This window comes from Magnolia sinica, chromosome 9 (genome assembly GCF_029962835.1).
Source record: "Magnolia sinica isolate HGM2019 chromosome 9, MsV1, whole genome shotgun sequence".
Lineage (NCBI taxonomy): Eukaryota > Viridiplantae > Streptophyta > Magnoliopsida > Magnoliales > Magnoliaceae > Magnolia > Magnolia sinica.
The window spans coordinates 10137737-10154417 of NC_080581.1; the positions used below are offsets into that span (position 1 = coordinate 10137737).

At 38.7% G+C, this 16681-nt stretch overlaps 2 protein-coding genes and 1 long non-coding RNA gene across 3 annotated transcripts in view; 1 reads left to right on the top strand and 2 right to left on the bottom strand.

The window, feature by feature from the left end:
- The window catches only part of LOC131256855 (uncharacterized), a 54767-nt gene that overhangs the window by 27200 nt on the left and 10886 nt on the right, over positions 1–16681 (top strand). The window lies entirely within an intron of this gene.
- LOC131256856 (B-box zinc finger protein 19-like) overlaps positions 7266–16681 on the bottom strand; it is a 42786-nt gene continuing 33370 nt past the window's right edge. The window contains exons 5-6 of the mRNA XM_058257914.1: positions 7443–7576; positions 7266–7355 (exon numbers count right to left, since the gene is read on the bottom strand). Coding sequence (XP_058113897.1) covers positions 7319–7355; positions 7443–7576 — 171 coding nt within the window. The 3' untranslated portion in view covers positions 7266–7318. The remainder of the gene's footprint in view (positions 7356–7442; positions 7577–16681) is intronic.
- LOC131256866 (uncharacterized) lies at positions 10831–13914 on the bottom strand. The gene is made up of 3 exons (XR_009176997.1): positions 13784–13914; positions 11436–11513; positions 10831–10966 (listed from the first exon to the last, which is right to left on the bottom strand). It is a non-coding gene; the product is annotated as an uncharacterized LOC131256866 (long non-coding RNA).

The following is a 16681-nucleotide window of genomic DNA, read 5'->3' on the forward strand; positions in this document are numbered from 1 at the left end:
AGATGAAGAGACTGAAGATCCTCATATGGGTGGTGGCGACGGCCCTCAACATTGTCATCGCCTATCGGGTGGCGATGATCATGAATGTAGCCATGAAGTGCGTGGTGTGGGCCATTTCTATCTTCAGCATCAGTTGGGGTTTTTTCATTGTTCTTCATCTTCCCTAATAAGACCAACAACCGTCCAAGCAAGTCATGATGGCCCGTCTCAGCCGGTCTCAGTTTCATGCTAAAGTCTGTTTTTGTAATAGCCCAAGCAAGTCATGATTGCTCGTCTCAGCCGGTCTCTGCTTGATGCTAAAGTCTGCAAAGTCTGTTATTGTAATAGCTGATAGTTAGTTATTATTAAGATTGTAATATTATAATTTAGTTTTTTTATATATATATATATATATATTAAAAGATTCATGAGTCATGCATCTCACTGCCCAAAAAAAGGGCAAAGCCGACGGACTTGGGTTGGTTTCAGTTATGTTAAAAGCCGTCAATAATAAGAACGGCTTCTAGCCGTGCCTGAAACCTATTCGCTAAAAGCCCTTTTTTTTAACGGTGGACGTCCAATCGCCGCTTTAATCCTGTGGTGCGGTTCAACCAAGGTTTATTTACACCTCATTTTTTTTATTTCTCCCTTTAAGAATGTTTAGAAATGGATGTACGGCGTGGATAAAACAAAAACATCATGCTGGCCATAGAGCCCTACCAGATCCAAAGCGCAAGGTACCCTTTTTTTTTTTCTACTGTAAATGTGAGTGAGTTTTGCATTTTCTGTAAAAATATGGTGACTCGATTTTAGAAATAGTGGTAATGATATAGGGATATCCAGACCAGCCAAATAATATTTCTAGTTGTAGATGGGTAATATTTATATATTTTCTTAAATAAAACTATTTAACCATCCATTAAATGGTCCTTTACATGTACGGTTGTTAATATAGTGTATGTTATAAATGATGGTAAACACACAATATACGGATTTGAAAGTAGTTCCTCAATCCAGATGAGGGATTTCCAAACGCACTCGCCATGCCTCTTCCCTATTTCGAACGCCCATTCTTCCTCGCCAGAGCTCTTCCCTCTTTCGAACGGCCCAATCTTCCTCGTCAAAGCTCCGAATCCTTGAAGAATTTCCTCGCGCCATGTGGACTCATCTCAAATAGGTGAGCTTCTCTCGAAATCCCTTATTTTCCTCGCCGATTGTTCCTATTCTTGCTGTTTTTATTCCAGAATCTCAAATGGAGGAATGTTCTATAGGAGTTATTTTTACTTGAGTGAGGCTGTTGAAGGGATTCAAATTTTTATTTTATTTTTATCAGTGAATATCCACAACCGCCCTGTGGCAGGTGGAAATCTGTCCTTCATGTAAATCCAACCTCCATTTTTCGCCTCATGTTCTTCTATATTCAAGCCCATTGCTGTAAAATTATTCTTTGCATTTTGTTGTGTAAAGTCTCCTAGGGAAGGTGAAGGGGCAGGGATGGATTTTGCCTTGCCAGTGAGTGTGGTTTGTCTTCTATTTTTTATTTTTATTTTTTTGGGTCTATCCCCACTGGTGGGGAGGCATTCTTTGTAGGTAAAAGTAAGCATTCAGCCATTATAGTGTGTTTGGGAGAATCCATATCCTTCTCCCCTTTTCTTTGTAAAGCAATTAGGATACAAAGAACAGATATTTACACCTCTACATCTATTTTGTAGGATTTTTTTTTATTTTTATTTTCTCGAGAATTTAATCGAGTGAAGTTTGTAAATGGCAGTTGGTTGCATATACTCCATGCATTGTATGTGATTTCTACATCTATGACAAGTTTTCTTTTGCTTCTGTCTTTGGCTTCAAGTGTGAAATGAATCATTGGGCTTGATTTATGTAATGGCAACGAGACATAATCCCTGCTTGTGAGATGGAGCATTTTGGTGACCCTCCCTACATCCTGCGGATCTCCACGTATGAATGTAGGATGTACGGCCTGGGTAGGCTCTCGGCTTGCTTATTAGCTGGGCCTCATTATGTGGCTGAGGCCTGGCTTGTGGGTCTCTTACAGGCTTGAACCCAACAGGTTTTAGGCAAGGGCTGTGGGTCATCTTCAGTCAAAATTTTTATAACTCGTCCATTGCATAGTACCATTAATCATGAAACAGGGACCAGCACCAAAGGGAATGGATTGCATAGTACCATCTTCAGTCAAGTGCCTAGTGTGCCAAAATCTGATGAGATAGGACGTTCACATATTGTTTTAACTGGACATTTGCGTGGCATTGATTATGAAGTCATGTTGATATGGGATTGCATGGTAGTATGTATCTATGGTGGGGGTTCTCATCTCTGCATTGGAGACCAAAAAGATGAGCAATCAAAGGGAATGGATTGAGCTTTATTGATCAAAGGAATTCAAATGCATCAAAGGAGGGTAACTGTAGAAGACAGCCTCCAACACACCATCCAAAACATTTGAACAAGCAATGTATCATCCAACAATAGTTTAGGGTGTAAGATTTTATGATATTTCATGAAATATGGTGCATTCAAACACTCCCTCAGACTCAATAGAAAGGTGAAAACAATAGATGGTTGGTTAAAGAATGAACTTAGACTACATAATTTACTGGATGATTTGCAATTGTACTCTTTCCCTATACACTGGACAAAAGAGATCTTCAGCCAATGCAAAAGTAAACAATCTTTCATTTGGTCGTTATTTACCATATTTGTGAGCACTTTCAACAACAATACGATGAATATTACCGAAACCCATCTGTTATTGCTCTCATCTCCACAATCAAATTACTGCAAATGCCGAACTGAGAGAAATCAGTGACAAAAGTTTTATGCCAATTTCAAGCACACCTGCCCCACTCGCGAAACACTAGTGCATCTCAAATCACTGCCCATCTAATACCATTTTAAGTGATTTTTTAGGTGAAGCTCTTGCACATGAAGTACAAGTATGTTAGACTGTGTATGATGTTTTTTTTTTTTTCCTTTCTTTCTTTCTTTTAATTGTAATTCTCTGACTGTTTTAGATTAACAAGGGACGTCCCTGTATTCAAGCAAGGCTACATTCCCGTATTCAATGGGCAATTTGTGGATTCGACGTCAGGTTTGTCCTTCATATCATGGAATTACTTGAGCTCAATCTGGATGTTCCATTGTCAACCGCAACTACAAATCTAACCCATGCTCTAATCTCACCTGGTTGTCATTGTCACCATACACATTTTCCAATCTCCCATAGACATGGACGAATGGGGTCCAGCCAGAGCTTCTACAAGGGACCTTCAAGTGCTTGGAATGCAGTTTTGCCATCAGGATCGTCTAACAACAGTTCAGATACACTGTGGTGCGTTCGACTCCATTCCTCGAAAATTGCATTTTACTGATTTTTACCCTTCAATATGTTAGGATGAGATGTTTTATTGTGATTTGCACTTTGTGCATTGGGACTGTTGTTCTTGCAAACTGCCATGTACACGGTCCACAGTTTTAAAGGTTTGATTTGAATTACTAGTGATCTATTAATGTTCAAATGTTTGCCAAGCCCACAAACATGCATAAGGCATCCCACCTTTGTGCACATGTATCAGTGGCCAGGTGTGATACTCACTGTTCATCAGGTGCAAATTGAAGATGTTTTCAGTAGTGTTAGAATGATAGTGTGATGATAATGGGTCTGGCTTGTTGTTTTACATACTGTATAGGATTGGGTGCTGCTCATGTGATACTAATCTGGTGGGATTTGATTGGTAGGTAAGCTTTTATTGCATATAATTTATTTCCTTACATATTTTGTAAAAGAAGTATTGTAGATGATTTACATCCTCTGAGAGTGTATTCTTTCCTTAATGAATTAGATATGCTTATTCAGATTAGCTCGAACTGCTTGGGAGTGTATTCTTTCCTTAATTTCTTTGTTCTTGTGAGATTATTGCGAGAGCTTTGACAGCCAATTCTATGGAAGAAGTCCTTGGCTAGACATAGAGACTCGGTTCACAGGACACAAGGTTCCATTTAACAAGTAGCTCTGATATGTATGTGCATTAATAGAGAACTCCTCAAAAAGAAATTGGGAACTCTACCCAATCCATGGTGCTGGTTGTTAAAGGGCATTGCAAGGCTTTGTATGGATTTTCCTGTTGACTTCTTCCATGAGCTAAATTTCTATACATTTTATAAGAACAAAAATGATGGTCATTACCTTTGTTTTTAAACTAAGAATGTATCAAACAGTTGAACCGGATTCAGAGCGATGCAGTAGCTATTCAGCAAATGCCAAGAGCATTACCAACCGCATTTGATAACAGATTTAATGGGGATGCATCATCATTAGCTCTATTTTAGAACTCAGAGAACCTGCTAACATAGTGCTTGGAAGCTACAATGTTTTAGGAGATTTGGAGTAGTTACAGGCCTGTTTTGGGGAGGCCTGCAATTTTCTTTCTCCTGATCGAGCATTTGCTCAAGCAGACGGTATATACTCGTTTTGTTTGGCTGTGACTTGAGCTAGCTTGAGGCTGTTTCAGAGTGTGTTTGGATGCAATGTGAAATTGAATTGTAATATTCTAGTAACTCTATTTGATTAGGTCGATGGCTCTTTCTATTTGCAGGCAAGCTTTGGACCTCTTTGGCAACCTCATTTAACCGTAGGTTAAGACCTGTATTAGGCTATTTTGCGCTTGCTACTGGGTTTAGAAAGATAACCCTTCGCTCTAGGACTCTATTTTATTTTTTATTTGTTATGCATAGGTATTCGCTGACAGCTCTTATGGTGATTGTTAACATCTAGTTCAATAGCATATCGTGCTTCTCCTTTATCTTTTAACTAATGTATCCTATATGCCTATTTACCGAGTAACTGAAGTTCTCTCTTTGTTGGTACCTTTTCCAGTTTAGTTATGATTAGATGTTAATATTGTTTCTCAACGAACACTCAATAACATTCCTTTCTTTTTTACTATTTTGTATATCTTTTGTTTGCAGAACAAGTATGGCGTCTAAGTTTTTATGTGCTAATGGAATTACTATTTTCAAATTATGAGAGGAAACTGTCAAATTACTTGGAAAATTGGACGTACTGTTTAGTCCTAAGCATCGACCGTTGACTGAACTAGTTCAAAGGACATCCAATTGGGCTCTAGATGAGAAAGATAAAATCAGGTAATTTTGAAACTATTTTCTCCTCACATTCTTGTGCTAAAATCTGATGGGGAAAGTCATTGCCGACGGTTTTTAACCGCCAGCGTTGCCCTATTTTCTGGTAGTGTCTCTAAATAAACTTTTTTAGATTAAATCAATATAGACAATTCAATAAGAATTCTCCAAAATATTTCCAAATTTCTGACTTATCATGGTTTCAAAGAGGTATATCTGGTTATTGATCATTGAGTCCTCTACCTACTAACAAACGTAGAGGTTCTCCTCAAACCCATTGCCTCATGTTGAAACTCCTGTGAACATGCTACGTAGGCATAAGTAAGGACACAAGTTTAGATCTTCTTTTGTTTATGAGTAAATGCCCTAAATTGATCTAGCAAAATGGATGAATTATGAGGATATAGAATAAATACTTTAAAGTGGGCCCAGGATAAGGGCCGCATCATCTTGGGTAAGACAGCAGCTGCACCTAATCCGCTCCCCTCGATTTTAGGGAAACGAATTGGACGGTGTAGATAAAACATAAATCATGGTGGAGCCCACACTAGCCACCCAGCTAGTGGTAGTAGGGATGTGGAAAGAGCTGTATACGAGTCGAATCAAGTCGATCTTGGCACAGCTTGATTCGGCTCGGCTTGGTCCTTGAGCCTGACTGGCTAGCTCGGTTTGGTTCGGCCAGCAACTCGGGCCAATTCGAGCCGAGTTCGAGCTTGTGTGGCATTTCTCAAACTCATGGAGTGCACCTTCAATTTCTCACGGTATGCAAAACAACAGCAGCAGTTTATAAGTATTTCACCAAGCACTCAGTAGACAGCATCAAAATCAAGATACAAAGTTTTATCTTGTGATGATTTTATTTTTTTTTGTAGTAATTTGTTTCATTTCCATACCTTTCTCACCACTAGCCAACCTCGTGGAGAATGTATGCACCCGAAACAACACTTTGTTATGTCATTTCATCAAACACTTGATGAGCAACATCAATATCAAAATAACCAGGTCACCGAATTGGTTCGATCTAAGTTCGATTTGAGTTGAGGAGGTCACCGAATTGGTTCGATCTAAGTTCGATTTGAGTTGAGGTTCGATACGAGTCGATTCGAGCTCGAACTCGGCTCGAAATATTTTCGAGCTCCAAAAATCAGCTTGACTTGGCTCAAACTCAGTTTCGAACCGAGTTGAATCGAACTTTTTGGAGTTGAGTCCAGCGAGTTAACCGAGCTAACTCGGTTCGTGTACAGCTCTAGATGTGGATCAAGCGTTGCCAACACCACTCCGGTGGTGGTGTCCATGAGTTGGGCGTTGTGGGCCCCGATATGATGTGTATCTTATAAGGAAGCGGTCCATTTGTTTTGCTCCCTCCTCCTAGGGCATGAACTAAAAAATGAGGCACATCCAAAGTTTAAGTGGACCCCACCACATGAAATAGTGGTGATTGAACGCACCATTAAAAACTCCACTGGGCGACACAAATTTTTGGATCAGGCTGATATTTGTGTTATCCCTTCATCCAAGTCTAAGTGCCCTTATCAAAAGCTTAAGATGACAAATAAACATTACGGCTGGCCCTATAAAGGTTTCAACGGTGTGTTTGACTTTGTTCCCACTGTTTCTTGTGTTGTGGTCCACTTGAGCTTCGGATCTACTTTATTTGTGAGTTCATGCCCTCAAATGAGCTGGAAGAAATGAACAAACCGTGTAGATATAAAAACCATATATCATGTCAGACTCCGCAGCCTCTCATACGTAAGCACACCACAACTGGTTTGGCAACACCACATAATCGGCATGCTTGAAGGAAGGGGATTGTGTCTTGCCCACGCGGTTCTGCCTGGACAGTGCTCAATAAGCCCCACCACAATGTATGTGTTTTATCACAACTTCAATCTTAAGTGGACCACACTACAAGAAAACATTGATGATTGAGTGACCACCATTAAAAACTTAATAAGGCCCATTGTAATGCTTATTTGCCATCTAACCTATTAATTAGGTCACACAGATGAAGCAAATTGCCTATTGAGTAAACTTTGCGGGGTCCACTATGATTTATGTAAATTTGACGTCCAACCTGTTGATGAGGAACTTGAAGAAAAACATTAAATTTGCAAATAACGTGTGATGCACTCCAAAAAATCATACCTTAGCTTTTCCTATTGGAAGGCAGAAACTGGAATCAAGAACTTCCGCTGAAACAGTGGAAGACTCCATATCTGGAGCATCCCAAAATCAATGCTAATTGGATAAATACTTCAAGTTTCACATGACAAAAATAGTTCCACGTTCGAAAAGCCACTTACAGCCACTCATTTTCAAGAAAAACTACAGGATGAGGATCTCTAATAGCAGCTTTTAAAAGGCCCCGAGCATCTTCTGATGAGTATGGAGTCAAAACTTTCAACCCAGGAACGTGAGCATACCAAGGTGCATAACACTGGATATGATTTCAAAATGAGAACCATCCTACATTTCTTCTAAGACACTTTAATGCATTATACAACATATTTAAGTTAAAATTGCTTTATTAAGCTCTATTCACTAACAATAAATGCAACTTACATTAAACAACAAAGTTTCAAACATCTTAAACTACTAAAAGATCAATCAGCTTGACTCAAATTTCTAGTTTAAAACAGCGTTTATGACAGCATAGAGAGAATATAGCAACTTACAACTTGCACTTTGCAGCTTCCTAAAATATATAACAGATAATTAGGATGAAAATTGGTTTTTTATTAAGCCACATTAGGTAATTCAAAATGGTAGAATAGAAGCAGATTAAAGTGCAGTATCAGTGCAATAAAAAAAAAAAATGATACTGCTAGTGAAATTGGGTAGATTAGCTTTCCCCATGTGTGTTCATGTTAGTGCCACATCTAGGTTATATTCTGAGCCATATGCCTGCGTAATAATCCATTGATATTTTTATAAATAACTTATTCTAACGATGACAAGTTTAGCTCTCGTCCAGCATTTTCTTGCACATAAATCAAAGGCCATGAACTTCTCAGATTTGCAAGAGAGTCGGTTTTTATATATTTGGAGGACTAGTGCTACATGAAGAGATTTTGCCCTATTGGGTTGAAGATTCGTTGAAAACTTATTTCATGTTGTTGCTCGTACAAATAGAAGGATGCGTCGATTTGTTGAGTATGTCTGTCTTGAAAAGTTCAGCACATTTGTTACGTGTTCGGATCGTTTTTCATATTTAATCTTGGCATATCCACTATTATTTTATTTTGCAACAGCTGGTTCTCTTTCTTACCTTTAACCAACTTCTCTGATTCCAAAGATCATTTGAATTATGAGAAGGTGCCACCATAGTCTGTTCCAGACCCCAGGTAAAAATGGAAGATTGATGTTCGGTGTCATAAAAGATTTGCCAATCTTCCATTCAAAAGCCAACACCGAAGTGTTGGAAGGCTAATATAAAGATGATGATGCAAAAGACAACAACGACATATTGAGAACAGAAAAAGTTCCACTAATATAGGTTACCTTGTTTAAGTAGAAAAGAAGTACAAAAGCAAGGCATTTATACTAATTCAAGATTTGAATATAGCATACAAGCTAGCAACTGAGACTCTCCCTAGCTTTTAACAAAGTGTGAACTTCCATTCAACTCATGAAACTCTAAATATCTCAGGAAATCATAACTCGCAATCCTTTTTCTTTCTTTTTTTCTTAACTCATCATCATTTTAAAAAAAGTTTTACCATACAAAACAAAGCATTTCAAAAGAACTCAACAAAACATGTATAATAGTTCCCATGCATTCCCCCAAAAATTCAAGAGATGCATTGTACATTTCAGTCCCATGCACTCCTGCTTAAAATAAAAAAATTAAAAAAAAAAAAACCCCATGCACCATGGCATTGGTTTATAGATGTTAACCAGTGATTAGTCTAAACAACTCTGATCTTTTTCTTTTTTAGGACGTCCAAAAGTTAGAAGGCTGAAGGAGTCAGGCTCCTTGTCTTTTTCTTTTTCTTCCTTTAACCAAGAAATGGTTAAACAAAAAGACCAGTGAACTAGCATAAATGAGAAGAATAGAATCTACCTTGCTTACTTCTCTAGATCTTGATTGCAAGATCCCACTGGAACTACACTTGAAAGCATTCATCCCCTGCACCTTACGAACACAAAAATACACTGAACTTCACGTAACTAGTAGATTGGTTAACTTTAGCTTCGCAACCTCTAAAAAACAAAACCAAAATATACATGTCATATTGAAAGCCAATAACATGCATACCTGTGTATTCGAAGGCTGCCCATGAATCTGGTTTGGCCTCAAGTTGAGATCAATCATTGTAGAGGTGATCTTGCCCGGATCTTCTATGTTAGCGTCTAGCACTGGAACAGGAGAGACCCTGTGGTTTTGCAGTTTCTCATTCGTTGTCAATTTAGGCAGCTGAGTCTGTTGCCTACTAAATTCAACTGGTTCTGTAGGTTGCAAGGCCTACACTCCCAAAGGGGACAAAAGGAATGGGTTTGTCCCCTGGGAACTATATTGAAACCAAACAGGTATTAGTTTTGTGAGGTCTCCTATAGGCAAGGATCCAACCCAATGCCCTCCAGAACAAAAACTAACCTCAACCCTCTGCCTCAATAGTAGATATCTTCCATGGGTTCTGTTACCCCCAACATGTACGATCATGTCACAGTGCAATCAAAGGGAACTCCCATCTATATCGCAGTAAAAGATTGCTACATCTAGTTTCCAAGAATAAAAATAAGTTCAATTCTTTCTTAAGTTCAAGGAAAAAGGACTTTCATGGCAAAATAAAAAATAAAAAAAATGAACGCATATTCAACCATTGCTTGTCCACAAAAAACTTATGGACATCCCTACTGATACCTTATAGGCACACAGATCTGATTTGACGTCGATTGTCTCTTCGATCTGGGAAGCATATACATGAGGGCAAACATTTTTTGAGCAGTACTGTTTCAAATGCTCTGTCGCCTCTGTCCAACCATGAACTAGAACCTGCAATGGAAGGCCATATAATGCAGTACTTTGAATGTTGCACATGTCGGGTCCTTGCTCTTGCTCCAATGGTAGACTCTCAGGAGTTTCAACATCGGGTCAAGGGTTCAAGTACCTATAGGTGGTGAAATTCCACTAGTGCGAGTGTGTGGGGGAGTGTGTGTGTAAAAAAAAAAAATGTTGCACATGTCACAAATGCCAAGCAGAGAACTAGGGAATCTGCTAGAAACAAAGGCATGATTCAACACTGTAAAGGAGAAATCAAATAACTGGTTATTGTTAGCCCACCCATGATTTTTTTTTATTTTTATTTTTAGAGCCCAATGATGAGTCTGATATGATAATGTTGACAGGATCTGTCAACAAAGAAAACATTTAAGCCCAAATCAAACCCAAGGTAGAAGTTAAGAAACTTGGGCATTGGAGCATGACACAATGCTTGTCTCCTCATTGCCCTTGTAAAGGACATTTTGACCAAAATGTCCTTTAAATTAAAGGAAGAATATGGAGACATGGCATGACTTTAACCAAAGAACTAAGGTCTTATTACAATACACATAGTAAAATACAAAATCAAGGAATTCAGAAAGCATATTAATAGATTACATGGTAGAAAAGAGTACAAAATCATCACTGAAAATATAGAGAAACCAAAATTTGAAATTTTATGCAAGAGAACGCTCTACATACCTTTAAAGAAGAAGCATTCAATCTAATATAGAATGAACCACTAATCCGCTAGGAAGATGGTTTTTGATGGTTGCCACCTTAGGTCAATCCAAAAAGCCCTATGCTAGATGATGATGGGGTCCTCTTCTCACTCTCCAAACTCTCCCAATGAAAGATTGCACAACATATCATTCAATGATGATGAAAACTACATCACAATCACTCGATCACATACCTGTTTCAGCAAAAATTCATTTTCTAAAGAGAAAAAAATTGAGAGGATTAGCTTTCTCCGTATTCTTTGTTTTTTTTTTATTTTTTTCTTTTTGGTTTTCATATAAAGAACGCAACTTCGACTGATAAAAGACAATTCACGGAAATCTCACGTGGTTCACAAAATGTGAAATTTTAAATGCCTGTTTGGAAATGCATGTTAAGATTCCTATTATCTGCTATCAGATGGCAAGAGACGTGCAATCTCCTGGTGTACAATGTGCACACGATATCTTTCATGAAAAATACAAAAGTCATATTTGTGTAAATTAACATAGCAACGCCAATTTATATTTGGAAGTAATGAACGGTAAGCTTTTGATTCATTCATATAAATAGATGAGAATGGGAATATTACCAAGAGGGAAACAAAATGCCGCTCCCAGGATCGAACCCAACATTACATTCCTAGCTCGCTAAAGTAGGGAACCTGGTACTATAATGAGAAGAGAAAAAGGATTGGATAAAGTGTTGGCTGAGTGGATGATTGAATCAATGCCATTTATCTAATATAAATGAGTGGTTTTCTCAATTCACCCTGAAATCTTCGAACATATTTCATAAGTCATAACAAACCTTTCATAAACATGAAAAAGAATAGCTGCCAAATAGCTGCCAACCATGATAAGTAGCCTGGATTGATCTACTAAGGATCTTGAAACAAATAGTTGCCAACCATGATCTGCCAATCATAATTCTGGTTGTAAGTACTCTGAAAGAGTTCAATGAGATCAAGGACTCACAGCAAAGAGTAATAGAAAGTTAGCAGGAAGAATCTGTAAAGAGGATGAAAACCTGTACCAAGAGGATGAAGACCTGTGCCAACACATGCTATGTCAGGAACTGTTTGCCATGAGAATATAAATTTCAAACAAATGATATAATGTAGTTAAGCAATAAAGACATGAAAACATTATAGCTTTGAGGAAGAGGAAAGTAATGGCAAGATATTCAAACATATGGGAGAGGTCACCATCCAAATTCATCCATAATTCACCTGAAACTTTACACAAAGATTAGTTGTGTTTCAAACTATAACTAATATATGGAGTATCTTGCAAGCTAACAGTACCAATATAGTCAACCTCAAAAAATGATTGAATGTCCCGAGAAGAGTTTTCAAATTGCTATCCTCCAACTTTACCTCCCAAACCATCATGGGAGTCTTTAATTGGCAATTGGCCTCCCTCAAAATCAGACAAAAAAGTCATTCAAATTCTTCTACATGCTTGCTCATCGTACAAAATATAGCTCAATGTTTGTCGAATTAAATGTTTCTCTTCAGATAGCCTCCAAACGGCATAAACAGGTCTCCATCAAAACCAACAAATTGCCTTTAAGAATTGTTGAAATAACATTTAGAACAACAATAGGCCTCCAAAAAGCTGTAGCCAATCCCCAATCTCATTTAACAACTCAATAGAACACCATAAAACTAGAACTCAACCAAATCAGAAGATCCTTTAAGAGTTGCTGAAATAACATTTAGAACAACAATAGGACCAAGATGTTATTTGCCACAAAAATTATTGAGTTCTTTCAATTTAGGCATTGCATTAATAGGCAAGGCATCATTTTGTTGTCAACGATGTTTGCCAAAATTTGCCAACCCCACTACATTTTCCATTCCGGGTCATGCAATCTGTAATATAGACCATTGCAATCCTGGTCAATATTTTTACCAATCCAAAATTACCATCCTATATTCCAAAAAAAGAACACCTTAAAATTGATGCTCTAATCCAACTTGAACGACAGAAATTTGAGAGAGACAAAACCTGAAGAAGCTTGGGCAAATAAGCAAATAGACCACATGAAAGGCTCCAACAAGGATGGAGACAACTTGCGTACTTTACCAGGAATGATAAAAACTGGCCCTGCTAGCAATCTAACTAAACAACAAACAAACCAAAAGCTTAGAAGATTAAGGCCCTGCTCGTAGAAAATCTGACCACCCAGAACCCCTAGCTTACCAGACCATTTCACATGCAATAGTTGTTAGCTTTCTCTTGCAGGAAATATCAAAGAAACTGAAACTTAACATAGTTGCATGACATCTCTTGCAAGAAATTTCAAATGAGCAGAAATTGGTCCTGCACCATATGCATATACTAGAACATCAATACAAGAATATTTTCATTGGCCAAAAAACAAACTACTACCATGCATATGATCTTTGCTACCATGCATATGATCTTTCAAATGAGCAGAAACAAGAATATCAATACAAGAACATTTTCATTGGCCAAAAACCAAACACCTACCATACTCTATCAAAATAACATCATTTGTAACAGCTGACCTCTATCAAAATCATCAACTAACAGGCTTTCATGGTCATAATGCCTAGGTTAAGGATCTCTAAATCTTGATATCTTAAGAAAAAAACAGGAAGTCAATCATGCCTGTATAACTGTGACTGATCATTTGAAAAATATGGCCAGTCAAATAAACAGGAGCCGAAGAGTGGACTAGCCCAATTTCAGTGAAGAGAGATTAGCCAAGATTTTGTCCTTTAGCTCAATACAGAACCTAGACCTCTGGACCAAGATACATGGCCTGCCCATTGCATCTTTCCCTATACTAGCTTAATTTATAATGTCCTAACAGAGGAAAGCTGATCTGAGTAAAATCCTAGCTAACACAACTTATAGCACATGTGTGCAGAGCAAAGATGTGCAAGACCTAGCATTCGAAGTGGCTTACCTATACACGCTTGGTGGCACCTACTTGTTCCACCTTGTGTACGAACTGATCAAACGAATAGTAAGGGAGCAAACGCAAGTGCCATTGAGCATACAATCCGATCAGATTCTCCAAATCACTAACTTGTAAAACCTAATCCACAAAAGAAAAAATCAACATATACTTTAGAAATTGCAAAGATAAAAGAGAATCCGATTCAAATGAATAGATCTACAAAATCCAAAATCTATTACCAGTATCAAGATTAATTATCAAAATCAGTGAACCCTAACCGAACATCACAAGATCAGATCTCGATTCCCATCCACATTCGTGTTCAAAACACGAAGAATGTGCTGGAAATCTTTGTTTGCGATTAGAAACATGTTTGGAGGGAGAGATGCAGTGAGAGAAAGAGAGGTTGACACCTTGTAGCTACTTGTAGAAAGGACTGCAGAGCTATGGAGAGGAGCTTCACGGTGTGTGTTTCTTCAGGTAGGAGCTTCACGGCTGCTGCAATGGAGAGAGATAGAAGAGACGACAGAGATTAATTGGAGAGAGAGGGAGGAGAATGAGAGATAGAGGTGGGCATCGGACCGAGTCGAATCGGATTCGGCCCAACTCGACCAGGTCCGAGTTCTGCATGGCCTGACCCGAACTCGGTCAGAACCGGGACCGACTCTGGGTCCTCTGACCCAATCCGATCCTAAACCCTGCTGACCTGGACCGATCTGAGTCCGACTCGGTTAGGAAAACCGAGTCGGATCGGATTGGCCCAAGTTCGGATCGGGTTTTTTCCCACAGAGAAGAAAAGAAAAAACAAGATCAAGATGTTTTCTTATGCCTAACAAAAATGAAAACAGTCGGTTAGGGTAGAGTCGCAGTGCATATATGCATTTACGGACTCCTCATCTCAGTAGCCACGACATCTACTGAGGCTGACCCTATACTACCTCAAGATCAAACATTAACAACGAATTCCACCATGCTAACCCTAAAACACATAATATACAGAAGCTGAAAAATCAAATCCCACTTTCCCGGTAGTATAGAGCCATGCATTCATCAAATTTCTCAACAAACCTTTAAAATCAAAGATCCCATACTATCGAGAGGAGGAAATAAAAATAAAAAATCAAATCTGTACTAATTTCCAAACACTAAAGCAACCAAGCAACTAAAAAAGCTTAAAAGATAGAACATTGAGATTGAATTTTTGAAAGAAAAAAACCCCAGAAATCATAAATATTGGGAAAAGAAAAGCTACCTCCAACCCTAACTGATCGTCTGCCCTCTTCAACACCACTCGACCACTGTCGCCTCCAGTGGAACCTTCCCGAAGCTGCAAATGGCAGAGAGCTGCAGCGAGCTTCCTCGCAGAGACGAAAACCTCTCCAACATTCTTCTCTTTCCGGCGAGATTTATTGATTTGGGGATTGGGACGGGATGATTTGGGGATTCATCGAATTTTCAGGTGCGGGTAGGGTAGAGTCGCAGAGAAGACAAGTAGGTAGGGTAGAGAAGACAAGTAGGTAGGGTAGAGAAGACAGTCGTCAGTCGGGTAGGGTTGTAGAGATCTTCGGGTGCAGGTAGGGTAGAGAAGATGATTTGGGGATTTTTAGGGTTTGGGCGGCGAGAGGGGAGATGCGGTTGGGGTAGGGTAAAAAAACAGTCGGATAAAAAAAGTTAAAATTTTATATATATACTAATATATACGGGTCGGGTCAGGTCTATTCGAGTCGGATCCTTTCGGATCGGATTCTGGGTTGGGTCGGGTCGGAACATGGTTTATCCGGAATCGAGCCGAAAATATTTCGGATCTGGTTTCTGTTACCCGATCCTGACCATCGGTTCTGTTCGAATCGGGTCGGATCGGGTCTGATCGGGTCGGATCCAGCGGTTCGGGTATGAAACGCCCACCTCTAATGAGAGAGATGGAGAGGGAGAGAGAGAGAGAGAGAGAAATAACCCCATTTTGAGCGCCGTCTATTTTGAACACGTGCCCAAATTTGGGCGTCGGTTCGTGAGACGGACCGTGGACCGTCCTAATATGGGCTTTGTGGGGCCACTATGATGTATTTCGTTTATCCATTCCGACCATTAATTTTATTAAATTATTTTAGTTTATGATCCCAAATTTAAGGTAGATTGAAGGCCCAATCGGACCACAACGTAGGAAGCAAATGTGATTTAATCTCCATGTTTCTTACCATGTGGTCCACTTGAGCCTTTGATCTAGCTGATTTTTTATTTTATGCATAAATTAATATTTCCAAATAGATGGAAGGGTTAGATAGAACATATATATTTTTAGGCCCATAGAGCCCCTTACAATACTATTAATTGTTTGTGGTGTGTCAACTTTTTAGTTGCAGAATAAACCCATAGTAAATATAGCTATGGTTTATATTCTTAGCAAAAAAGTTAGTCCGTATCTTTTGCCCGCTCCTTTCGTAGAGGGCCTATGCGTACAGCATTACCAAACTCAACGTTAGGCTTTTTATCAGTATTTTAAAAATATATTTACCAAACATCTAAAGGACATATAAATAGCTAATGTTAAGTGACTTACTGTCCAAATGACTGGAGATATAAGTAGCTTATGTTAAGTAACATACCATCCGGACACCTGAAGATATAAGTAGCTTATGTTAAATATTTTACCATCCAAACGCACCCTTATATACTCGTACAGGTCTTTGAGAGAGCCCGACCGTCTTGACAGTGGGTATGAGTTTCGTTTTTGAACCAGTGTCTAGATTACCATAGAGAATATGATTTGGTATGTTTAAGCATCTCCACTATTCAAATTACGCACATGCCAACCTATCCTGACTATTGATTCAATGGTCCATAGCCTTCAATAAACACGTGTCCATAAGTTGGTCCTTATCATCTGATCAATACCATGGTTTTGGA